The sequence below is a fragment of the Oncorhynchus clarkii genome, chromosome 13 (assembly GCF_045791955.1).
Source record: "Oncorhynchus clarkii lewisi isolate Uvic-CL-2024 chromosome 13, UVic_Ocla_1.0, whole genome shotgun sequence".
Lineage (NCBI taxonomy): Eukaryota > Metazoa > Chordata > Actinopteri > Salmoniformes > Salmonidae > Oncorhynchus > Oncorhynchus clarkii.
In genome coordinates, this window is record NC_092159.1 from 63,430,981 (window position 1) to 63,457,697 (window position 26,717).

General features: G+C 45.8%; 1 protein-coding gene across 1 annotated transcript in view; it reads right to left on the bottom strand.

Moving 5' to 3' along the window:
* Positions 1-2,983: 2,983 nt before the first annotated feature.
* Positions 2,984-26,717, bottom strand: part of LOC139365247 (casein kinase I) — a 75,105-nt gene continuing 51,371 nt past the window's right edge. Inside the window, exons 4-9 of the mRNA XM_071102749.1 lie at positions 23,743-23,971; positions 22,222-22,392; positions 20,469-20,617; positions 18,783-18,960; positions 18,456-18,565; positions 2,984-5,897 (exon numbers count right to left, since the gene is read on the bottom strand). Coding sequence (XP_070958850.1) covers positions 5,847-5,897; positions 18,456-18,565; positions 18,783-18,960; positions 20,469-20,617; positions 22,222-22,392; positions 23,743-23,971 — 888 coding nt within the window. The 3' untranslated portion in view covers positions 2,984-5,846. The remainder of the gene's footprint in view (positions 5,898-18,455; positions 18,566-18,782; positions 18,961-20,468; positions 20,618-22,221; positions 22,393-23,742; positions 23,972-26,717) is intronic.

The window sequence follows — 26,717 nt, forward strand, 5'->3', positions numbered from 1 at the left end:
CGAAAGTATTCGGCCCCCTTGAACTTTACGACCTTTTGCCACATTTCAGGCTTCAAACATAAAGATATAAAACTGTATTTTTTTGTGAAGAATCAACAACAAGTGGGACACAATCATGAAGTGGAATGACATTTATTGGATATTTCAAACTTTTTTAACAAATCAAAACTGAAATATTGGCTGTGCAAAATTATTCAGCCCCTTTACTTTCAGTGCAGCAAACTCTCTCCAGAAGTTCAGTGAGGATCTCTGAATGATCCAATGTTGACCTAAATGACTAATGATGATAAATACAATCCACCTGTGTGTAATCAAGTCTCCGTATAAATGCACCTGCACTGTGATAGTCTCAGAGGTCCGTTAAAAGCGCAGAGAGCATCATGAAGAACAAGGAACACACCAGGCAGGTCCGAGATACTGTTGTGAAGAAGTTTAAAGCCGGATTTGGATACGAAAAGATTTCCCAAGCTTTTAACATCCCAAGGAGCACTGTGCAAGCGATAATATTGAAATGGAAGGAGTATCAGACCACTGCAAATCTACCAAGACCTGGCCGTCCTTCTAAACTTTCAGCTCATACAAGGAGAAGACTGATCAGAGATGCAGCCAAGAGGCCCATGATCACTCTGGATGAACTGCAGAGATCTACAGCTGAGGTGGGAGACTCTGTTCATAGGACAACAATCAGTCGTATATTGCACAAATCTGGCCTTTATGGAAGAGTGGCAAGAAGAAAGCCATTTCTTAAAGATATCCATAAAAAGTGTTGTTTAAAGTTTGCCACAAGCCACCTGGGAGACACACCAAACATGTGGAAGAAGGTGCTCTGGTCAGATGAAACCAAAATTGAACTTTTTGGCAACAATGCAAAACGTTATGTTTGGCGTAAAAGCAACACAGCTGAACACACCATCCCCAATGTCAAACATGGTGGTGGCAGCATCATGGTTTGGGCCTGCTTTTCTTCAGCAGGGACAGGGAAGATGGTTAAAATTGATGGGAAGATGGATGGAGCCAAATACAGGACCATTCTGGAAGAAAACCTGATGGAGACTGCAAAAAGACCTGAGACTGGGACGGAGATTTGTCTTCCAACAAGACAATGATCCAAAACATAAAGCAAAATCTACAATGGAATGGTTCAAAAATAAACATATCCAGGTGTTAGAATGGCCAAGTCAAAGTCCAGACCTGAATCCAATCGAGAATCTGTGGAAAGAACTGAAAACTGCTGTTCACAAATGCTCTCCATCCAACCTCACTGAGCTCGAGCTGTTTTGCAAGGAGGAATGGGAAAAAATGTCAGTCTCTCGATGTGCAAAACTGATAGAGACATACCCCAAGCGACTTACAGCTGTAATCGCAGCAAAAGGTGGCGCTACAAAGTATTAACTTAAGGGGGCTGAATAATTTTGCACGCCCAATTTTTCAGTTTTTGATTTGTTAAAAAACGTTTGAAATATCCAATAAATGTCGTTCCACTTCATGATTGTGTCCCACTTGTTGTTGATTCTTCACAAAAAAATACAGTTTTATATCTTTATGTTTGAAGCCTGAAATGTGGCAAAAGGTCGCAAAGTTCAAGGGGGCCGAATACTTTCGCAAGGCACTGTAACATATGAGATGAATAATGTAGGGTATGTAAACATTATATTAGGTAGCATTGTTTAAAGTGGCTAGTGATATATTTACATCATTTCCCATCAATTCCCATTATTAAAGTGGCTGGAGTTGAGTCAGTGTGTTGGCAGCAGCCACTCAATGTTAGTGGTGGCTGTTTAACAGTCTGATGGCCTTGAGATAGAAGCTGTTTTTCAGTCTCTCGGTCCCAGCTTTGATGCACCTGTACTGACCTCGCCTTCTGGATGATAGCGGGGTGAACAGGCAGTGGCTCGGGTGGTTGTTGTCCTTGATGATCTTTATGGCCTTCCTGTGACATCAGGTGGTGTAGGTGTCCAGTATCGGGTGGTGTAAGTGACTAACGAGACTATGCTACAAGACTGCTTTGCTAGCGCTGACCTCAGTCACCGGCTTCATTTAGGAAATGCATTGCCAAAGTTGTCCCCACAGTGAAGGTTCGCCGCTTCCCCCAATCAAAAGCCCAGGATTAAACACAGAGGTTGGTGCTAAACTTAAGGACAGGGCTACCACACACAGAGCTATCGCAGCCAACCCAGAGGCTACGGCTGAGGACAGAAACAAGTCCTGCTACGACCTCCTCAGAGCCATCAAACAAGGTGGAATCATATATTACACAGGCTCGGCCTCCCGCCGCATATGGCAGGGCTCATAGTCCCTTACAGATTCTAAAAGGAAGACCCAGCCGTGGTCTGCCCAACGATGCCCCTCTACCAGACCAACTCAATGCATTTTATGCTTCACGCTACGACCAAAAACAACACATAGCCGTGCATGAGGGCCCCCGCTGACACGGGTCTCGGCGATCTCGCTCTTCGATGCCGACATGATTAATATAGACTTGTTTAACTGTCCTGTTACAGCAGTGGGTTAATGGGGAAGGGGCCTGTTGTCCCACAGCGCCACTTAGTGGGGGACTACAGTGGTACAGATTGTCCATACTATGGTCACACCAACCTCTGTTCAGCTTGAAGTCTACACTAACTTCTAGCAACACTACAAAACAGAGTCTAACAACGTTATAAAACAGAGTAACATAAAACAGAGTCTAACAACGTTATAAAACAGAGTAACATTATAAAACAGAGTCTAACAACGTTATAAAACAGTCTAACGTTATAAAACAGAGTAACGTTATAAAACAGTCTAACAACGCTATAAAACAGAGTCTAACAACGCTATAAAACAGAGTCTAACAACGCTATAAAACAGAGTCTAACATTATAAAACAGTCTAACACTATAAAACAGAGTCTAACGTTATAAAACAGTCTAACAACATTATAAAACAGAGTTTGACTGCTGAAGCCACATGCTCATCAATGAAAACTGTCGTGACACAAGTGTACAAGGACTTATTCATTTATTTACACAATTTTAAAATACACAAATACAGTGGCATTACAAATGATGAGCAAAACTGACGACAAGACTTCCCATGACTCAGTGAGTGATGCATTGTGGGAACCAACGCAAGGTTTCCGGAGTCCGTCCCCACGTAGATATGCAAACACAAAACAAGAAGGAAATAAAAAGAGAGAGAAGGGGAAAGACGTGACATACCCAGAGAGAAACGAGAGATCCCACGTAAAGAACTGTACTTAACACAAGTGTACCTTGATCGTCATTACCCACAATCCCACACTGAAGAGAATGAGGTGGGAGGTTCTTTTTTTTGAGACCATCAGCCGGTCGATTCGAGGGTTTAAAACTAACTTACCCAAAACTACAATGGAGTGAAGCATTCAACCCCACCCCCCCCATACACTACCTTCATCATCATCATCATCATCATCATCATACTACACACAGTGGCTAATACAGAGCTGGAGGTAGAACTTAACCCTAACCACAGATCTAGGATCAGATTATCCAACTAACTCCTAACCTTAACCATTAGGAGGAAAACAATACATCTGATCCTGGAACTGCTACCAGCTCCTAATGCAGACATGATATTTCACCGTTGAGTACTAGGTACATTCTATATACATGACAACAGAAGACAGACGCACTAAACTAGTCTGGTCACAGATCTGGTTGGACTCTCTTGCCAACTCCTTGTCACTCATTATAATGCACTGAGTGATAAAGTTGACAAGACAGCACAAACTGATCCAGGAACAGGCTACCACTAAACCCCCTTGAACCCAGACTACAGAAAAGGCCTACAACACCCTGAGGCAGTACTACACTGAATGATGTGACCAGTGGGTTGGCCCTCTTCCTGAACTAACCAATAGGACAACCAGAAGAGAGAGAAACGTAGCATTGGTCGATAGTCTCCTGCACATCCACCAAACCGAACTTTGCCCTCTGGCAATTATCAGATCACTTTTTTTCTCAGAAACGTAGTTTCATTACGTAAAATATTGATTGATAACAAAATAAAAAATAAAAGTTTGAGATTGTGGTGGATTGAAAGCATAGGTTGAAATAGGCATTTTAAAGCAGACCCCCCCACCCCCCCCCCACCCCAACACACATTTAACTGACCAACGAGTTCAACAACTAAAGTAACTGCTACATGAGTGTGGAGACGGGTGATTCACAGCTTTCAGCCCCAGGACACCAACAGCAGAAGAGGAAGAGGAGGCTGAAGAGAGACGAGGTGATGGAGAAACAGACTGACTAGCAGAGAAGACATCAGCAACCACCCCCCCACCTCATCCCATCCCTATGGACAAACAACCAGTCCTAATTTAAAACTGTCACACACACACAGTCACCTTCAGAACAGTAGAGGATTTGCTTTCTCCCAGTCCCCTTTAAAAACAACAGAGAGGGACACGTCTCCCAACAGCACCCTATTCCCTATTCAGTCCACAAGCATGTAGCTCCACCCACATCGGCTGAACACGTGTATGTGACCAATAAAATGGACCAGAGCCCATAGGGAGTAGGGTGGTGTTTGGGACCCTCTAAACAAACCCGCTGTCCAGTTGGAGAACAGTACTCTCTTTCTCTGCATTGCATTGTGGGGATTAAGAGAGTCTTTTGAGGACACGAAAATGGAACCCAGGCCATCTCCCGCTGCACAAACAGACCTCTCTCACATGACCTTCAGAGTTTCAATTAGGGGTTATTCATTCAATATGACTTCCATCGTCTCGATTTAAAACAGAAAACACACTTGACTTTTCACTTAGACACGATTTATGATTGGCATGAGTCCGTTGATATTCGGCAACCGTGTAAAAACAGCAACACACACAGCCAGTGTAGTCAGAACAGAACACTGCCAGTACAAACAACTTTTAATCAACTTCACCTAAAATACAAACAGAGGAAAAGTCAAGTAAAAAAACAACAGGAAAGAGAAACAAGCTGATGGTTTTTATCAGGACAGCAACTCTGGAGGAGAACTGTCTGGCTGGGAGGAGCATCTGGTCCATCAGAAGTGATGGAGTAGGAGAGAGAAGTGATGGAGGAGGAGAGAGAAGTGATGGAGGAGGAGAGAGGGAGAGAAGTGATGGAGGAGGAGAGAGGGAGAGAAGTGATGGAGGAGAGGGAGAGAAGTGATGGAGTAGGAGAGAGAAGGAGAGAAGTGATGGAGGATGAGGTGTGTAAGGGGCGTTAAGCAGGTCTGTGTGCCCCATGTCAGTGTCCTCGCTGGGGTTCACAAAAGCAGAGGGGTGGGGGGGCAGTGACTGTTCTGGGTGTGCCAGGGGCAACAAAATCCCTCCTTCCCCCCTCTCTTGTTTCTCCTCCTCCATCCCCGTCTCATCTCCTCCTCTTCCATCCCCGATGAGCACGGCTGAACGCTGTCTGAGTCGTGTGTGTGTGTGTGTGTGTGTGTGTGTGTGTGTGTGTGTGTGTGTGTGTGTGTGTGAGAGAGAGAGAGAGAGAGAGAGAGAGAGTGTGTGTGTGTGTGTGTGTGTGAGAGAGAGTGTGTGTGTCATCCACCCTGTTAGAACAGCATGAGCTTGTTACTTAGCAGAGATCAGTTGATGTCAAAGAGGCAGAGCATCAGTCTGTGTGTTTTGATTGGCTGGTTGGATGGATGGAGTTGCTAGCGGATGACGAGGTCCTTGTCCTGCCTTTTGATTGGTTGATTGTGTAAGAGTCCAGGCATCTGATGGGTTGACTGGTTGTTTCAGTAAGCGTCCTCCAGGTACTGAAGTGTGTGTTGGTGTGTGTGTTGGTGTGTGGTATGGTTAGGGCCGTGCATGGTTTAACCCTCCAGGGTGGTGATGGTGGCAGAGGGACTCATCGAGGGGCTGCTGACTGGAGGCCACTGGGGGTGACACGAGAGAGAGCCTGGAGACGACAGAGAGGGCAGAGAGACAGAGACAGAGAAGTTAGTACAGTAGTCATAGATAGTGACATTACACGTTAGAAAAGGGGACTTGGAGGGATTTAAGAGGTTGAACACAACACACGGAGGGAGGGAGGGAGGGAGGGACAGCCCTCAAATATTACAGTCTGTAGTCTACAAACATCCAGGTTATAGAGCCAGCAAGCCAGCCAGCCAGGCTCCGTAAGAAGCATCTCAAGGTCCTGGAGTGGCCTAGCCAGTCTCCAGACCTGAACCCAATAGAAAATCTTTGGAGGGAGCTGAAAGTCCGTATTGCCCAGCGACAGCCCCGAAACCTGAAGGATCTGGAGAAGGTCTGTATGGAGGAGTGGGCCAAAATCCTTGCTGCAGTGTGTGCAAACCTGGTCAAGAACTACAGGAAACGTATGATCTCTGTAATTGAAAACAAAGGTTTCTGTACCAAATATTAAGTTCTGCTTTTCTGATGTATCAAATACTTATGTCATGCAATAAAATGCAAATTAATTACTTAAAAATCATACAATGTGATTTTCTGGATTTTTGTTTTAGATTCCGTCTCTCACAGTTGAAGTGTACCTATGATAAAAATTACAGACCTCTACATGCTTTGTAAGTAGGAAAACCTGCAAAATCGGCAGTGTATCAAATACTTGTTCTCCCCAATGTATATGGGGCAGCAGCCTCTAATGTGCAGGGTTACATAACAGGGTGGAAGCCGGCTAGTGATGGCTATTTAACAGTCTGATGACCTTGAGATAGAAGCTGCTGTCGGGCATTTTTACAAATATTTTAACCAAATTCTTATTTACAACGACGGCCTACACCGGCCAAACCCGGACGATGCTGGGACAATTGTGCGCCGCCCTATGGAACTCCTAATCACAGCCGGTTACGATACAACCTGGAAATCGAACCAGAGTGCCTGTAGTGAGGCCTCAAGCACTGAGAAGCAGTGCCTTAGACCGCTGCGCCACTCGGGAGACCACTAGGGCAGATGTGCTTCTAGCTCCTAAGCAGCAATAACATCTACTAAATAGGTGTATGGACCAATAACATCTGTTAAATATGTGACCAATAACATCTGTTAAATATGTGTATGGACCAATAACATCTGTTAAATATGTGACCAATAACATCTGCTAAATATGTGTATGGACCAATAACATCTGTTAAATATGTGACCAATAACATCTGTTAAATATGGACCAATAACATCTGTTAAATATGTGACCAATAACATCTGCTAAATATGTGTATGGACCAATAACATCTGTTAAACATGTGTATGTGACCAATAACATATGTTAACCATGTGTATGTGACCAATAACATCTGTTAAATATGTGTATGTGACCAATAACATGTGATTTGATAATCAACAGGATTGTGGAGAGGACTGAGGCTGGGCTGTAATGTGGCCTCCCTCCACTAGAGGGCGAGAAGGGGCCACGAGTGACAGAGAGAACAAAAGAACCAAAACAGACACTGTTGTCACGTACATCATGGTCTTTCTATAAGCTGACTGAAGGATGTATTAACGTGACTAGAGGACAGTGATTATGCCTCTAGACAGGAAGAGAGTCGAACTGAACATCCAGTGGAGTGGCAGGGTAGCCTAGTGGTTAGAGGCAGGGCAGCCTAGTGGTTAGAGGCCGGGTAGCCTAGTGGTTAGAGGCAGGGTAGCCTAGTGGTTAGAGGCAGGGCAGCCTAGTGGTTAGAGACAGGGTAGCCTAGTGGTTAGAGGCAGGGTAGCCTAGAGGTTAGAGGCAGGGTAGCCTAGTGGTTAGAGGCAGGGTAGCCTAGTGGTTAGAGGCAGGGCAGCCTAGTGGTTAGAGACAGGGCAGCCTAGTGGTTAGAGGCAGGGTAGCCTAGAGGTTAGAGGCAGGGTAGCCTAGTGGTTAGAGGCAGGGTAGCCTAGTGGTTAGAGGCAGGGTAGCCTAGTGGTTAGAGGCAGGGTAGCCTAGTGGTTAGAGGCAGGGTAGCCTAGTGGTTAGAGGCAGGGTAGCCTAGTGGTTAGAGGCAGGGTAGCCTAGTGGTTAGAGGCAGGGTAGCCTAGTGGTTAGAGCGTTGGGCCAGAAACTGAAAGGTTGCTAGATTGAATCCCCCGAGCTGACAAGGTAAATATCTGTCCTTCTGCCCCTGAACAGGCAGTTAACCCACTGTTCCTAGACCAGTTAACCCACTGTTCCTAGACCAGTTAACCCACTGTTCCTAGACCAGTTAACCCACTGTTCCTAGACCAGTTAACCCACTGTTCCTAGACCAGTTAACCCACTGTTCCTAGACCAGTTAACCCACTGTTCCTAGACCAGTTAACCCACTGTTCCTAGACCAGTTAATCCACTGTTTCTAGGCCAGTTAACCCACTGTTCCTAGGCCAGTTAACCCACTGTTCCTAGACCAGTTAACCCATTGTTACTAGACCACTTAACCCACTGTTCCTAGACCAGTTAACCCACTGTTCCTAGACCAGTTAACCCACTGTTCCTAGACCAGTTAACCCACTGTTCCTAGACCAGTTAACCCACTGTTCCTAGACCGTTATTGTAAATAAGAATTTGTTCTTAACTGACTTTCCTAGGTAAATAAAGGTTAAATATATATGTTTAAATGCTTAGGGCGTTTGCTGTATTCAGTCCATTTAAGGAGGGCAGGTTGCACACACACTATCTCTTTAGTTTGAGAGCATCAAACTGAAATGAGAGTTTGGATGAGGGTGTTTGGATGAGGGTGTTTGGATGAGGGTGTTTGGATGAGGGTGTTTGGATGAGGGTGTTTGGATGAGGGTGTTTGGATGAGGGTGTTTGGATGAGGGTGTTTGGATGAGGGTGTTTGGATGAGGGTGTTTGGATGAGGGTGTTTGGATGAGGGTGTTTGGATGAGGGTGTTTGGATGAGGGTGTTTGGATGAGGGTGTTTGGATGAGGCTGTTTGGATGCAGCAGGTGGATTATAGTTAATGCATTATTTCTGTATAAACGCAGTCAGGCATTTGGCAGTGGCTGTTACATACAGAAACCCAAGCAGAGAACTTACAGAAACCCAAGCAGAGAACTTACAGAAACCCAAACAGAGAACTTACAGAAACCCCAGCCATCTCAGAGAACTTACAGAAACCCAAGCAGAGAACTTACAGAAACCCAAGCAGAGAACTTACAGAAACCCAAGCAGATAACTTACAGAAACCCAAGCAGAGAACTTACAGAAACCCCAGCCATCTCAGAGAACTTACAGAAACCCAAACAGAGAACTTACAGAAACCCCAGCCATCTCAGAGAACTTACAGAAACCCAAACAGAGAACTTACAGAAACCCCAGCCATCTCAGAGAACTTACAGAAACCCCAGCCATCTCAGATAACTTACAGAAACCCAAACAGAGAACTTACAGAAACCCCAGCCATCTCAGAGAACTTACAGAAACCCCAGCCATCTCAGAGAACTTACAGAAACCCCAGCCATCTCAGATAACTTACAGAAACCCAAACAGAGAACTTACAGAAACCCCAGCCATCTCAGAGAACTTACAGAAACCCCAGCCATCTCAGAGAACTTACAGAAACCCCAGCCATCTCAGAGAACTTACAGAAACCCCAGCCATCTAACCCAAGCCATCTCAGAGAACTTACAGAAAACATTAAAGTGGAAGAAAAATTATAACTTGTATTTTTATTTTTTATTAAATGGAAAACAACACACTAATATATACCAATTAGATAAGTATTCAACCTCCTGAGTCAATACATGTTGGAATCACCTCTGACAGTGACCTGGGAGCAGGCGATAGAGACTGTTGTGAGTATTTCTGGGTGAGTCTAAGAGTTTCGCACACTTGGATTGTACAAATATTTGCACATTATTCTTTCTAAAAATTCTTCAAGCTCTGTCAAGTTGGTTGTTGATCATTGCTCGACAGCTATTTTCAAGTCTTGCCATTAGATGTTCAAGCTGATTTAAGTCAAAACTGTAACTCGGCCACTCGGGAACATTCAACGTCTTCTTATCCAGTGTATATTTGACCTTGTGTTTTAGGTTATTGTCCTGCTGAAAGGTGAATTCATCTCTCAGTGTCTGTTGGAAAGCAGACTGAACCAGGTTTTCCTCTAGCATTTTGCCTGTGCTTAGCTCCATTCTGTTTATTTTAATCCTTAACTTCCTAGTCTTAGGCCGATGACGAGCATACCCATAGCATGACGCAGACACCACTACGGTTGAAAATACGAAGAGCGCTACTCAGAGATGTGTTGGACTGGATTTGCCCCAAACACAAGGCTTTTGTATTTAGGATAGAACATGTATTGTGTATAAATCAGTGACAATATCTACAGGTAATCCATTTTAAATTCAGGATGTGATAACATATGGATCAAGTCAAGGGCTGTGAATATCTTCTGAGGTGTCTCAATCTGTCCACTACAGAGGGTGAATGGAAGAGCTTAAACCAAACACTACCTAACAGAGGGTATTGTCTGGGTCAGTGAAGGTCTACCTTAAAACTTATGTTATATAGCCCATATCATACAGTCTTGTAAGGTCATAAGGTGAACAAAACCTAGTTACGGAGGGTTGAGGTCAAGTACAGGGGTTATGAACTATTTTACAAAGGCATGAGGGTTCAGAGATGGTTAGAAATCCTTGTTCTAGAGAACTTGAATTCCTATTAATTTGGGGAATGCGGAACATGGAAAGAATGTGGAACTGAATCTGTGGATAGAACTCCATCTCTTCTTTATTACATCACCAAGAGTTCCAGACTGGAGCCTTACCATCTTACCATTATCTACTATGGCCTACTCTGGATCTCTCAGTGTAAAATACCTTTTCACCTGTCTGATTCTTTCAGGTTCAGTTCAGATGAAGGAGAGGAGACATGGGGATCAAGTCACTTTAGACCTGAGTCATACTATATATAGACTCGGCTAGAGACTATTGAGATGTGACCTGTTTCTATAGGGGGGTTAGGGTGAGGTTGGAAGCTGACAGTCTAAAGAAGGTATGGTAACATGGTAACAGTGTGGCTATCAAGACGTAGCCTAACCCATAGATATTTATATAGGGGGGGGGGGGGGTTCAATAGTTTTTAGACTATCAAGACGTAGCCTAACCCATAGATATTACTATAGGGGGGGGGGGGGGGGGGGGGGTTCAATAGTTTTTAGACTATCAAGACGTAGCCTAACCCATAGATATTACTATAGGGGGGCGGGGGTTCAATAGTTTTTAGAGACTATCAAGACGTAGCCTAACCCATAGATATTTATATAGGGGGGGGGGGTTCAATAGTTTTTAGACTATCAAGACGTAGCCTAACCCATAGATATTTATATAGGGGGGGGGGGGGGGGGGGGGGGGTTCAATAGTTTTTAGACTATCAAGACGTAGCCTAACCCATAGATATTTATATAAGGGGGGGGGGGGGGGGGGGGGGGGGTTCAATAGTTTTTAGACTATCAAGACGTAGCCTAACCCATAGATATTTATATAGGGGGGGGGGGGGGGGGGGTTCAATAGTTTTTAGACTATCAAGACGTAGCCTAACCCATAGATATTTATATAGGGGGGGGGTTCAATAGTTTTTAGACTATCAAGACGTAGCCTAACCCATAGATATTTATATAGGGGGGGGGGGGTTCAATAGTTTTTAGACTATCAAGACGTAGCCTAACCCATAGATATTTATATAGGGGGGGGGTTCAATAGTTTTTAGACTATCAAGACGTAGCCTAACCCATAGATATTTATATATGGGGGCGGGGGGGGGGGGGGGGGGGTTCAATAGTTTTTAGAGACTATCAAGACGTAGCCTAACCCATAGATATTTATATAGGGGGGGGGGTTCAATAGTTTTTAGACTATCAAGACGTAGCCTAACCCATAGATATTTATATAGGGGGGGGGGGGGGGGGTTCAATAGTTTTTAGACTATCAAGACGTAGCCTAACCCATAGATATTTATATAGGGGGGGGGGGGGGGGGGGGTTCAATAGTTTTTAGACTATCAAGACGTAGCCTAACCCATAGATATTTATATAGGGGGGGGGGGGGGAGACGTAGCCTAAAGGCGTCAGCATGCTTCCTTCCATCTGGAGCCTAGTTGAACTCAGCTGAACCCAACGAGTGTGCTCACATACTCCCCTAAAAAAAATCCTTTGCTTGAATTAAAAAATAAAAAAAAGAAGAAGAAGAGAAAGAAAGCGTCAATAGTACTGTTTGTCCATCTCGAGACGCCGTAGCCAGATTTCTGTCATAAATTGAAGTTTTTTTTTTTGCCAAGGAGTTCTTAGTCGCGTACCTTCACATCTAAGATCGGCGGAGTATTTCTCAATGAAAGAAATGTGCATGAAAAGAACACGAGTCCCCTCTCTCTCTCAACAAACACTTCATTGAAGAATCCCTAGTGTGGACCAGAAGCCCGCGGACGCCTTCAGCCTATAGATATCTCTCCAGGGAGGGGATTAGTGTTGAAGGGACACCTACACCCACACTCTTACCTAACATTACTGTGTCCAAAATGGCACCCTTCCCCCCTATATTATAGTGCACTACTTCCCGACCACTACCTCTATAGGGCCTGGTCAAAAGTAGTGCACGACATAGTGAACAGGGTGCCACTTGGGATACCAGCGGTGACTCACCGGGTGCAGCCAGCCAGCCGTTCACACCAGGACGTGACGAGCTGCTACTTTCTCAGATGATGATGGAAGGAAATGCTATTCTGAGTTGGTGAGAGGAGGAGGAGGAGACAACCGAGTGTGAGGTAAAACAACACTACAACTTGGCTAATAGCACATCACCTAGAGGTGTGTTCCAAATGGGATCCTATTCCACATACGGTACATTCAGAAAGTATTCAGACACCTTCCCCCTTTATACACATTTTGTTACGTTACTCTTATTCTAAAATTGATTAAATTAAATGTTTTCTTCATCAATCTACCCATTAATGACGAAGACACAAATACAAAAAAAACAGAAATACCTTATTTACATAAGTATTCAGATTTGAAATTGAGCTCAGGTGCATCCTGTTTCCATTGATCATCCTTGAGATGTTTCTACAACTTCAATTGATTGAACATGATTTGGAAAGGCACACACACCTGTCTATATAAAAGGTCCCACAGTTGACAGTGCATGTCAGAGCAAAAACCAAGCCATGAGGTCGAAGGAATTGTCCGTGGCGCTCCGAGACAGGATTGTGTCGAGGCACAGTTCTGGGGAAGGGTACCAAAATATTTCTGCAGCATTGAAGGTCCCCAAGAACACAGTGGCCTCCATCATTCTTAAATGAAAGAAGTTAGGAACCACTAAGACTCTTCCTAGAGCTGGCCGCCAGGCCAAACTGAGCAGTTGGGGAAGAAGTGCCTTGGTCAGGGAGATTACCAAGAACCCAATGATCACTCTGACAGAGCTCCAGAGGTCCTCTGTGGAGATGGGAGAACCTTCTAGAAGGACAACCATCTCTGCAGCACTCCACCAATCAGGCTATTATGGTAGAATGGCCAGACGGAAGCCACTCCTCAGTAAGGCACATGACAGCCCGCTTAGAGTTTGCCAAAAGGCACCTAAAGGACTCTCAGACCACAAAAAAACAAGATTCTCTGATCTGATGAAACCAAGATTGAACTCTTTGGCCTGAATGCCAAGCTTCACATCTGGAGGAAACCTGGCACCATCCCTACGGTGAAGCATAGTGGTGGCAGCATCATGCTGTGGGGATGTTTTTCAGTGGCATGGACTAGGAGTCTAGTCAGGGTTGAGGGAAATATGAACAGAGCAAAGTACAGAGATCCTTGATGAAAACCTGCTCCAGAGAGATCAGGACCTCAGACTGGGGCGAAGGTTCACCTTCCAACAGGACAATGACCCTAAGCACACAGCCAAGAAAATGCAGGAGTGGCTTCGGGACAAGTCACTGATGTCCTTGAGTGGCCCAGCCAGAGCCCGGACTTGAACATGATTTAACATCTCTGGAGAGACCTGAAGATAGCTGTGCAGCAACACTTCTCATCCAACCTGACAGAGCTTGAGAGGATCTCCAGAGAAGAATGGGAGAAACTCCCCAAATACAGGTGTGCCAAGTTTGTAGTGTCATACCCAAGAAGACTTAAAGCTGTAATCACTGCCAAAGTCACTTCAACAAAGTACTGAGTAAAGGGTCTGAATACTTCTGAATATTACTTTGTCATGACGGGGTATTGTAACGTCTTGACGGGGTATTGTGACGTCATGACGGGGTATTGTAATGTCATGACGGGGTATTGTGACGTCATGACGGGGTATTGTGACGTCATGACGGGGTATTGTGACGTCATGACGGGGTATTGTGACGTCATGACGGGGTATTGTGACGTCATGACGGGGTATTGTGACGTCATGACGGGGTATTGTGACGTCATGACGGGGTATTGTGACGTCATGACGGGGTATTGTGACGTCATGACGGGGTATTGTAACGTCATGACGGGGTATTGTAACGTCATGACGGGGTATTGTAACGTCATGACGGGGTATTGTAACGTCATGACGGGGTATTGTAACGTCATGACGGGGTATTGTGACGTCATGACGGGGTATTGTGACGTCATGACGGGGTATTGTGACGTCATGACGGGGTATTGTGACGTCATGACGGGGTATTGTGACGTCATGACGGGGTATTGTGACGTCATGACGGGGTATTGTGACGTCATGACGGGGTATTGTAACGTCATGACGGGGTATTGTAACGTCATGACGGGGTATTGTAACGTCATGACGGGGCATTGTAACGTCATGACGGGGTATTGTAACGTCATGACGGGGTATTGTAACGTCATGACGGGGCATTGTAACGTCATGACGGGGTATTGTAACGTCATGACGGGGTATTGTAACGTCATGACGGGGTATTGTAATGTCATGACGAATTGAATTGTCTGGCAGCACATTACTAAAAGACGCTCTGAAGAAGCCAAGATGTGTGACTGTCAGGAGAATACAGTTAGAGGTTGAACAATGCTGTTGTGGTGGACCAACTTGTTAAGAGGGGAAAACAGGACTAGAATTGTCTGGCAGCACATTACTAAAAGATGCTATAAAGAAGCCAAGATGTGTGACTGTTAGGAGAATACAGTTAGAGGTTGAACAATGCTGTTGTGGTGGACCAACTTGTTAAGAGGGGAAAACAGGACTAGAATTGTCTGGCAGCACATTACTAAAAGATGCTATAAAGAAGCCAAGATGTGTGACTGTTTCTAAAATGTGAAGATACGTGTAGTAGTGTATTTTATCAGTATTAGATGGAGGTTGAATTGTGCTGGAGTGGTTTCTGCACCAAACTTATATAGGAGAGACTTTTTGTTCATCTCCATTCAATACACTATATACACACACAAAAGTATGTGGACACCCCTTTAAATTAGTGGATTAATCTATTTCAGCCACACCTGTTGCTGACAGGTGTATAAAATCGAGCACCGTGCCATGCAATCTCCATAGACAAACATTGACAGTAGAAGGGCCTTACTGAAGAGCTCAGAGACTTTCAAAGTGGCACCGTCATAGGATGCCACCTTTCCAACAAGTCAGTTCGTTGAATTTCTGCTCTGCTAGAGCTGCCCCAGTCAACTGTAAGTGCTATTACTGTGAAGTGGAAAGGTCTAGGAGCAACAACGGCTCAGCAGCGAAGTGGTAGACCACACAAGCTAACAGAACGGGACCGCTGAGTGCTGAAACGCACAAAAATCATCTGTCCTCAGTTGCAACACTCACAACAGAGTTCCAAACTGTCCCTGGAAGCAAAGCTAGCACAATAACTGTTCGTCGGGAGCTTCGTGAAATGGGTTTCCATAGCCGAGCAGCCGCACACAAGCCTAAGATCAGCGTGCACAGTACCAAGCGTCAGCTGGAGGGGTGTAAAGCTCGCCGCCATTGGACCCTGGAGCAGTGGAAACACGTTCTCTGGAGTGATGAATCACGATCCACCATTCTTTATTCATGGCTGTGTTCATAGGCAAAATTGTGAGTGAGTCCACTCCCTTGGCTGAGAAGCTACCCCACACATGAATGGTCTCAGGATGCTTTACTGCTGGCATGACACAGGACTGATGGTAGCGATCACCTTGTCTTCTCCGGACAAGCTTTTTTCCGGATGTCCCAAACAACCGGAAAGGGGATTCATCAGAGAAAATGACTTTACCCCAGTCCTCAGCAGTCCAATCCCTGTACCTTTTGCAGAATATCAGTCTGTCCCTGATGCTTTTCCTGGAGAGAAGTGGCTTCTTTGCTGCCCTTCTTGACACCAGACCATCCTCCATAAGTCTTCGCCTCACTCACACCTGCCTGCTGCCATTCCTGAGCAAGCTCTGTACTGGTGGTACCCTGATCCCGCAGCTGAATCAACTTTAGGAGACGGTCCTGGCGCTTTCTGGACTTTCTTGGGCGCCCTGAAGTCTTCTTCACAACAATTGAAACGCTCTCCTTGAAGTTCTTGATAAATGGTTGATTTAGGGGCAATCTTACTGGCAGCAATATCCTTGCCTGTGAAGCCCTTTTTGTGCAAAGCAATGATGACGGCACATGTTTCCTTGCAGGCAACCATGGATGACAGAGGAAGAACAATGATTCCAAGCACCACCCTCCTTTTGAAGTCTGTTATTCGAACTCAATCTGCATGACAGTGATCTCCAGCCTTGTCCTTATCAACACTCACACCTGTGTTAACGAGAGAATCACTGACATGATGTCAGCTGGTCCTTTTGTGGCAGGGCTGAAATGCAGTGGAAATGTTTTTTGGGGGATTCGGTTCATTTGCATGGCAAAGAGGGACTTTGCAATTAATTGCAATTCATCTGATCACTCTTCATAACATTCTGGAGTATAAGCAAATTGCCATCATACAAACTGAGGCAGCAGACTTTGTGAAATTAAATATTTGTGTCATTCTCAAAACTTTTGGCCACGACTGTAGACGATTCTGTGCTTCAGCTTTGTGGCAACAGTTTGGGGAAGGTCCTTTCCTGTTTCAGCATGACAATACCCCTGCACAAAGCCAGGTCCATACAGAAATGGTTTCTCGAGATCGGTGTGGAAGAACTTGACTGGCCTGCACAGAGCCCTGACCTCAACTCCATCAAACACCTTTGGGATTAATTGGAACGTCGACTGTGAGTCAGGCCTAATCACTCAACATCATTCATGCTCATGGGTCAATGGAAGCAAGTCCCCGCAGCAATGTTCCAACATCTAGTGGAAAGTCTTCCCAAAAGAGTGGAGGCTGTTCTAGCAGCAATGTTCCAACATCTAGTGGAAAGCCTTCCCAGAAGAGTGGAGGTTGTTATAGCAGCAATGTTCCAACATCTAGTGGAAAGCCTTCCCAGAAGAGTAGAGGCTGTTATAGCAGCAAAGGGGGGGGACCAACTCCATATTAATGACCATGATTTTGGAATGAGATGTTTGACGAGCAGGTGTCCACATACTTTCGATCATGTAGTGTACGATTATGAATCTTGGACACCCATTTTGTTGAAAAATAAAGATAATGATTTATTAGTTACCGTGGTTACCTGTCCTAGACCTTCATAAACCCCATCATATTAACACGACACAGCATGACCCCTCTCACACCTTGTTCATGCCAACAGACAGCCAGCTTAGCCATATGGTGTTACCAGTCACACACCTACCATGCCAGCGACTGTTGGTCATGAGGGTCTGTATAAACTAAACTAGCTAGATGTTCACAGATATTTGATTGGAGAGGTGCCTTGTTTAGACCCAAAACGTTATGAACAAACACAGAATATAGAGTCAAATTCCCCCTTTTTTTTCTCTCCTGCAGCCATTCCACTGCTTATTCACAGCCGATCTCTGAGCCGATCTCTGAGCCTCACCCAGAGGCCACCCAGTCTAGTTTTTATATTGGTGATTGTTAGTTCTCAAAGACGCTCTCATGTTAAATATATATCAGTCTGTTATCTTTTCGACACACTTCATATCTGGTTTTAGTCCTTTAAGTTGAATTTATTGTCTTCTTCAGTGGTGGCCCGCCACTGCTAAAAATGAATATAGGGGAAACACTGACACCCTGCAACATTACAGCCATGTTTTTATGACGCCAGTGAAAAGGTTTCACATTCCTGTGTGACTGTTTGTGGACGCCCTGCGGCGTTGATCGTTAAAGTGTCATCAGCGAGAGTTGAAAAGGAATGAAGAACAATTAAAACAAGGCTAGAAACATGGTGACGTTTTCAGACCTGTGAGAAGTGTGTGTGTGTCTAGCCTGAGGTGGAAATACAGGGTGTTGTGTGTGTGGTGTGTCTAACCTGTGAGGTGGACATGCAGGGTGTTGTGTGTGTCTAACCTGTGAGGTGGACATACAGGGTGTTGTGTGTGTCTAACCTGTGAGGTGTGGACATACAGGGTGTTGTGTGTGTGGTGTGTCTAACCTGTGAGGTGGACATACAGGGTGTTGTGTGTGTCTAACCTGTGAGGTGGACATACAGGGTGTTGTGTGTGTCTAACCTGTGAGGTGGACATACAGGGTGTTGTGTGTGTCTAACCTGTGAGGTGGACATGCGTGAGTCCTGTCGTCCAGTCAGGTCTGAGGAGGAGATGTTGACAGGAGCTCCACGGTGAAGACGCATGCTGACCTTCCTCTCTCGCTCCATACCTGGGATAGAGGACAGATACCTGGGGTTAGAGAGAGAGAGACCTCCATACCTGGGATAGAGGACAGATACCTGGTGATCAACCTTTATTTAACCAATTCAGTGTTTTCACTAACCTGTGTGTGAGGTGTGTTTGTTTTCACTAACCTGTGTGAGGTGTGTGTGTGTGTGTGTGTTTTCACTAACCTGTGTGTGAGGGGTGTGTGGGATTTCACTAACCTGTGTGTGAGGTGGGGGTAAGGGGTGCGGGTGCGGCTGCGTCCTGTGCTCCTCTGGGTCGTCCGGAGGCGGAGGGGATCCCCCTGGCACCTGCAGGGGCCCTGGCCTGTCCCTGTCTCAGTCTGTCCTCACCAGCTCTCCTCTCCCTCTCTGCATCCTCCGCTGCCCTGTTGGCGCCCTGGACACACAGATACACACATCACCATGGAGACAACGGTCCCACCTCTTCACTATCACATCACCACCATGGAGACAACGGTCACACTGTCCCACCTCCCAACCCTTCACTATCACAACAACACCATGGAGACAACAGTCCCACTGTCCCACCTCCCAACCCTTCACTATCACAACAACACCATGGAGACAACAGTCACACTGTCCCACCTGCCAACCCTTCACTATCACAACACCACCATGGAGACAACAGTCACACTGTCCCACCTCCCAACCCGTCACTATCACAACAACACCATGGAGACAACAGTCACACTGTCCCACGTCTTCACTATCACAACACCACCATGGAGACAACAGTCACACTGTCCCACCTCTTCACTATCACAACAACACCATGGAGACAACAGTCACACTGTCCCACCTCCCAATCCTTCACTATCACAACATCACCATGGAGACAACAGTCACACTGTCCCACCTCTTCACTATCACAACAACACCATGGAGACAACAGTCACACTGTCCCACCTCTTCACTATCACAACAACACCATGGAGACAACAGTCACACTGTCCCACCTCCCAACCCTTCACTATCACAACATCACCATGGAGACAACAGTCACACTGTCCCACCTCCCAACCCTTCACTATCACAACAACACCATGGAGACAACAGTCACACTGTCCCACCTCTTCACTATCACAACAACACCATGGATACAACAGTCACACTGTCCCACCTCCCAACCCTTCACTATCACAACAACACCATGGAGACAACGGTCACACACTGTCCCACCTCTTCACTATCACAACATCACCATGGAGACAACGGTCACACACTGTCCCACCTCTTCACTATCACAACATCACCATGGAGACAACAGTCACACTGTCCCACCTCTTCACTATCACAACAACACCATGGAGACAACAGTCACACTGTCCCACCTCTTCACTATCACAACAACACCATGGAGACAACAGTCACACTGTCCCACCTCCCAACCCTTCACTATCACAACAACACCATGGAGACAACAGTCACACTGTCCCACCTCCCAACCCTTCACTATCACAACAACACCATGGAGACAACAGTCACACCTCCCACCTCCCAACCCTTCACTATCACAACAACACCATGGGATCTTATTGACCAGGAATTTGCTCAATCAGCATTCAAAATGGCTGCCGTTGCCAGGGACACCACTGCTATTCGTAGACCAACAAAATGGCCACCGTGGACATTCCATTACTATGTCTCAATTACCTCTCCTTCCTCCCAAAGTGTGCACTGGTTCACATCACTGACTTGAAGAAATACAGTGGAACCTCCCACTAGCCCATGTCTCCACCAATCTCAACGCTTTACAGATTTGTGGGAAGTAGTGAACGAGTGTACACTTCAGGAGAAAGGAGATACTGTGATGAAAAGACTCCAGTCCCGGGGTCAATGTAACGAAGGGGATGACTCAGACGTTAGCAGAGAGACGTTACTCACAAACTTGAGCATGTTCCAGTCGAAGACGTAGTCGTAGGAGAAGCCCTGTCTGTGGAACAGGTTCCTGAACAGCTGTCTGAGGTACGAGTAGTCGGGCTTGTCATCGAACCGCAGAGAACGGCAGAAGTTCAGGTATGTGGCAAACTCCGCTGAGAGGAGAAAGGAGAGGATGGGTCAGGATACAGCTCTTTAATTATTATACAACTGGACGTGGTAAACTCCGCTGAGAGGAGAAAGGAGAGGATGGGTCAAGATACAGCTCTTTAATTATTATACAACTGGACGTGGTAAACTCCGCTGAGAGGAGAAAGGAGAGGATGGGTCAAGATACAGCTCTGTAATTATTATACAACTGGACGTGGTAAACTCCGCTGGGAGGAGAAAGGAGAGGATGGGTCAAGATACAGCTCTGTAATTATTATACAACTGGACGTGGTAAACTCCGCTGAGAGGAGGAAGGAGAGGATGGGTCAAGATACAGCTCTGTAATTATTATACAACTGGACGTGGTAAACTCCGCTGAGAGGAGAAAGGAGAGGATGGGTCAAGATACAGCTCTTTAATTATTATACAACTGGACGTGGTAAACTCCGCTGAGAGGAGGAAGGAGAGGATGGGTCAAGATACAGCTCTTTAATTATTATACAACTGGACGTGGTAAACTCCGCTGAGAGGAGAAAGGAGAGGATGGGTCAAGTACAGCTCTTTAATTATTATACAACTGGACGTGGTAAACTCCGCTGAGAGGAGAAAGGAGAGGATGGGTCAAGATACAGCTCTTTAATTATTATACAACTGGACGTGGTAAACTCCGCTGAGAGGAGAAAGGAGAGGATGGGTCAAGATACAGCTCTGTAATTATTATACAACTGGACGTGGTAAACTCCGCTGGGAGGAGAAAGGAGAGGATGGGTCAAGATACAGCTCTGTAATTATTATACAACTGGACGTGGTAAACTCCGCTGAGAGGAGGAAGGAGAGGATGGGTCAAGATACAGCTCTGTAATTATTATACAACTGGACGTGGTAAACTCCGCTGAGAGGAGAAAGGAGAGGATGGGTCAAGATACAGCTCTTTAATTATTATACAACTGGACGTGGTAAACTCCGCTGAGAGGAGGAAGGAGAGGATGGGTCAAGATACAGCTCTTTAATTATTATACAACTGGACGTGGTAAACTCCGCTGAGAGGAGAAAGGAGAGGATGGGTCAAGATACAGCTCTTTAATTATTATACAACTGGACGTGGTAAACTCCGCTGAGAGGAGAAAGGAGAGGATGGGTCAAGATACAGCTCTTTAATTATTATACAACTGGACGTGGTAAACTCCGCTGAGAGGAGAAAGGAGAGGATGGGTCAAGATACAGCTCTGTAATTATTATACAACTGGACGTGGTAAACTCCGCTGAGAGGAGAGGATGGGTCAAGATACAGCTCTTTTTATACATCCAGTTGTATAATATATATTATATATGTGGAATAAAATGCCTGAATGTGAATCCTCTAGTCTCCAAGACAACAAGACATACACTACAAACAGATCTGAATCTGATCAGCTTTCTTCCTGGTTAGGTCACATGCTCAGGATAAACTCCTAACCATCACTCTTTGGACCACAGAAGAGCTATCCACTTTCAAAGACCGGGAGTGGAAATTCTATATGTACAAGGATCTACTATGTAAAAACGACCTGTTTTGACTTCAGAAAACCCCATCAACTTCCAGCCACAGACAGGTCTTTCAACTACTCACATGGATATCCTTTACAGAGGACCTCGATGGGGGTAGACATCTTTTTCTCACTGATGCGTTCGTACTTCTGTCTCTTGGTGGCAGCCTTCAGGCCCTGCCAGGGCAGACTGCCCAGGTTGAAGTACATCAGGACATAGCCAAGAGACTCCAGGTCATCACGACGAGACTGCTCTGTAGAGGAGAGAAAAGAGAGAGAGAGAAGAGGAGAGAGAGAGAAGAGGAGCGAGAGCGAGAGAGCGAGAAGAGAGGGAGAGAGAAGAGAGAAAGAGAGAAAGAGAGAAGAGGGAGCGAGAGAGAAGAGAGAGAGAGAGAAGAGAGAAAAGAGAGGGAGAGAGAGAGAAGAGAGCGAGAGGGTCAGGGTGTTTCTGTTGTGTACCTGTTAACTGGTGTGTGTAAGTAGTGTATGTGTTTGTTTACATCTCATTCCAAAATCATGGCTATTCATATGGAGTTGGTCCCCCCCCTTTCCTGCTATAACAGCCTCCACTCTTCTGGGAAGGCTTCCCACTAGATGTTGGAACATTGCTGCAGGGACTGGCTTCCATTCAGCCACAAGTGCATTAGTGAGGTCGGGCACTGATATGTTAGGCGATTGGGCCTGGCTCACAGTCGGCGTTCCAATTCATCCCAGAGGTGTTCGATGGGGTTGAGGTCAGGGCTCTGTGCAGGCCAGTCAAGTTCTTCCACACCAATCTACAAACCATTTCTGTATGGACCTGGCTTTGTGTAGGAGTGCATTGTCATGCTGAAACAGGAAAGGGCCTTCCCCAAACTGTTCCCACAAAGCTGGAAGCACAGAATCATCTAGAATGTAACTGTATGCTGTAGAGTTAAGATTTCCCTACACTGTAACTAAGGGGCCGAGCCCGAACCATGAAAAACAGCCCAAGACCATTATTCCTCCTCCACCAAACTTTACAGTTGGCACTATGCATTGGGGCAGATAGCGTTCTCCTGGCATCCGAAAAACCTAGATTAATCCGTCGGATTGCCAGATGGTGCAGCGTGATTCATCACGCCAGAGAATGCTCCAGAGTACAACATCTTCAGCTGACGCATGGCACTGCGCATGGTGATCTTAGGTTTGTGTGCGGCTGCTCGGCCATGGAAACTAATTTCACGAAGCTCCCGACGAACAGTTCTTGTGCTGACGTTGCTTCCAGAGGTAGTTTGGAACTCGGAAGTGTTCTGTTCTGTGAGCTTGTGTGGCCTACCTTCACGGTTGAGCCATTGTGGCTCCTAGACGTTTCCACTTCACAATAACAGCACTTACAGTTGACCGGGGCAGCTGTAGCAGGTCAGATATTTGACGAACTGACTTGTTGGCAAGGTTTGCATCCTATGACGGTGCCACTTTGAAAGTCACTGAGCTATTCTACTGCCAATGTTTGTCTATGGAGATTGCATGGCTGTGTGCTCGATTTTATACAACTGTCAGCAAAGGGTGTGGCTGAAATAGCCAAATCCACTAATTTGAAGGGGTGTCCACATACTTTTGTACATATAGTGTATATATCCTACCGATTCCCAGGTGTGTGTTGATGGATGCGTAGCGCGCGGTGCCGGTCAGGTTCTTGTTCTCGCGGTAGGGGATGTGCTGGTGTGTGCGGGCGTCGCGGTACTTCTTGGCCAGGCCAAAGTCGATGATGTACACCAGGTTGCCCTTCTTGCCCAGGCCCATCAGGAAGTTGTCTGGCTTCACGTCTCTGTGGATGAAGTTCTTAGAGTGGATGTACTCTATACGGCTGATCTGGAGAAGAGAGAGGTTGATCAATAACAGCTAGTCTGATCTGGAGAGAAGAGAGGTTGATCAATAACAGCTAGTCTAATCTGGAGAGGAGAGAGGTTGATCAATAACAGCTAGTCTGATCTGGACAGGAGAGAGGTTGATCAATAACAGCTAGTCTGATCTGGAGAGGACAGCAGAGAGCTTGATCAATAACAGCTAGCCTGATCTGGAGAGAGGTTGATCAATAACAGCTAGTCTGATCTGGAGAGGACAGCAGAGAGCTTGATCAATAACAGCTAGTCTGATCTGGAGAGGACAGCAGAGAGCTTGATCAATAACAGCTAGTCTGATCTGGAGAGGACATCAGAGAGGTTGATCAATAACAGCTAGTCTGATCTGGAGAGGAGAGAGCTTGATCAATAACAGCTAGTCTGATCTGGAGAGGAGAGAGGTTGATCAATAACAGCTAGTCTGATCTGGAGAGGAGAGAGGTTGATCAATAACAGCTAGTCTGATCTGGAGAGGAGAGAGCTTGATCAATAACAGCTAGTCTGATCTGGAGAGGAGAGAGCTTGATCAATAACAGCTAGTCTGATCTGGAGAGGAGAGAGGTTGATCAATAACAGCTAGTCTGATCTGGAGAGGAGAGAGCTTGATCAATAACAGCTAGTCTGATCTGGAGAGGAGAGAGCTTGATCAATAACAGCTAGTCTGATCTGGAGAGGAGAGAGGTTGATCAATAACAGCTAGTCTGATCTGGAGAGGAGAGAGCTTGATCAATAACAGCTAGTCTGATCTGGAGAGGAGAGAGCTTGATCAATAACAGCTAGTCTGATCTGGACAGGTGGCGTTAGCATAATCAATAATGCACATAGAACGTGGATATACATGATGGGTGTCAATGGTAAAAAATGTAAACACCTGGAGGACACCTGGTAGTATAAACACCTGGTAGTATAAACACCTGGTAGTCTAAACACCTGGTAGTCTAAACACCTGGTAGTCTAAACACCTGGAGGACACCTGGTAGTATAAACACCTGGTAGTCTAAACACCTGGTAGTATAAACACCTGGTAGTCTAAACACCTGGTAGTCTAAAGAACCTGGTAGTATAAACACCTGGTAGTATAAACACCTGGAGGACACCTGGTAGTATAAACACCTGGTAGTCTAAACACCTGGAGGACACCTGGTAGTATAAACACCTGGTAGTATAAACACCTGGTAGTCTAAACACCTGGAGGACACCTGGTAGTATAAACGCCTGGTAGTATAAACACCTGCAGGACACCTGGTAGTCTAAACACTGCAGCACTACTGTTGCAAAAAATGAAGAAGAAGCGATTGCTAATCGGGACGTGATCTTTCCTTTTCAAGATGATTCCATTCGTATCTAGACCCAGGCCAGGGGTTTCTCCATACGTATCTAGATCCAGGCCAGGGGTTTCTCCATACGTATCTAGATCCAGGCCAGGGGTTTCTCCATACGTATCTAGATCCAGGCCAGGGGTTTCTCCATACGTATCTAGATCCAGGCCAGGGGTTTCTCCATACGTATCTAGATCCAGGGCAGGGGTTTCTCCATACGTATCTAGATCCAGGCCAGGGGTTTCTCCATACGTATCTAGATCCAGGGCAGGGGTTTCTCCATACGTATCTAGATCCAGGCCAGGGGTTTCTCCATACGTATCTAGATCCAGGCCAGGGGTTTCTCCATACGTATCTAGATCCAGGGCAGGGGTTTCTCCATACGTATCTAGATCCAGGCCAGGGGTTTCTCCATACGTATCTAGATCCAGGCCAGGGGTTTCTCCATACGTATCTAGATCCAGGCCAGGGGTTTCTCCATACGTATCTAGATCCAGGGCAGGGGTTTCTCCATACGTATCTAGATCCAGGCCAGGGGTTTCTCCATACGCATCTCAGCATTAGAAACCCCTGGACGGGTAGAAATGACAACGGTCCTATATATTTACATTACATCTGTATGTAGATTGTTCAGGTTCACCATCGCCAATTGTTTTGGTAGTTTTGCTTGAAACAAGGAGACAGGACAGCGACCTCACTGCCTGGTTGAAGCAGGAGAAGAAGAGAAGCTCAGAGTCAAAACTTCCAAACGGTCTAAACCATTCCATTATGAGACGGGGGATGAAATTCAAAGTTGTGCTATATAGATCTCCCCCTCTAATTGATAGTGTGGTGGTAGATGCCCAGGTTCCCTTATTGGAAGCATCATACACCATAAGACATTACAGGGTGTAGTTGGACTCAGCTACAGAAATCACCTGGAGTTGTTCGGCATGCTAAATGACTAGCAGATCAATTTTTAATTTTAATTTTACCTTTATTTTACTAGACAAGTCAGTTTAGAACAAATTCTTATTTTCAATGACGGCCTAGGAACAGTGGATTAACTGGCCTAGGAACAGTGGGTTAACTGGCCTAGGAACAGTGGATTAACTGGCCTAGGAACAGTGGGTTAACTGGCCTAGGATCAGTGGGTTAACTGGTCTAGGAACAGTGGGTTAACTGGCCTAGGATCAGTGGGTTAACTGGTCTAGGAACAGTGGGTTAACTGGCCTAGGATCAGTGGGTTAACTGGTCTAGGATCAGTGGGTTAACTGGTCTAGGATCAGTGGGTTAACTGGTCTAGGAACAGTGTGTTAACTGGTCTAGGAACAGTGGGTTAACTGCCTGTTCAGGGGCATAACGACAGATTTGTACCTTGTCAGCTCGGGGGTTGAACTTGCAACCTTCAGGTTACTA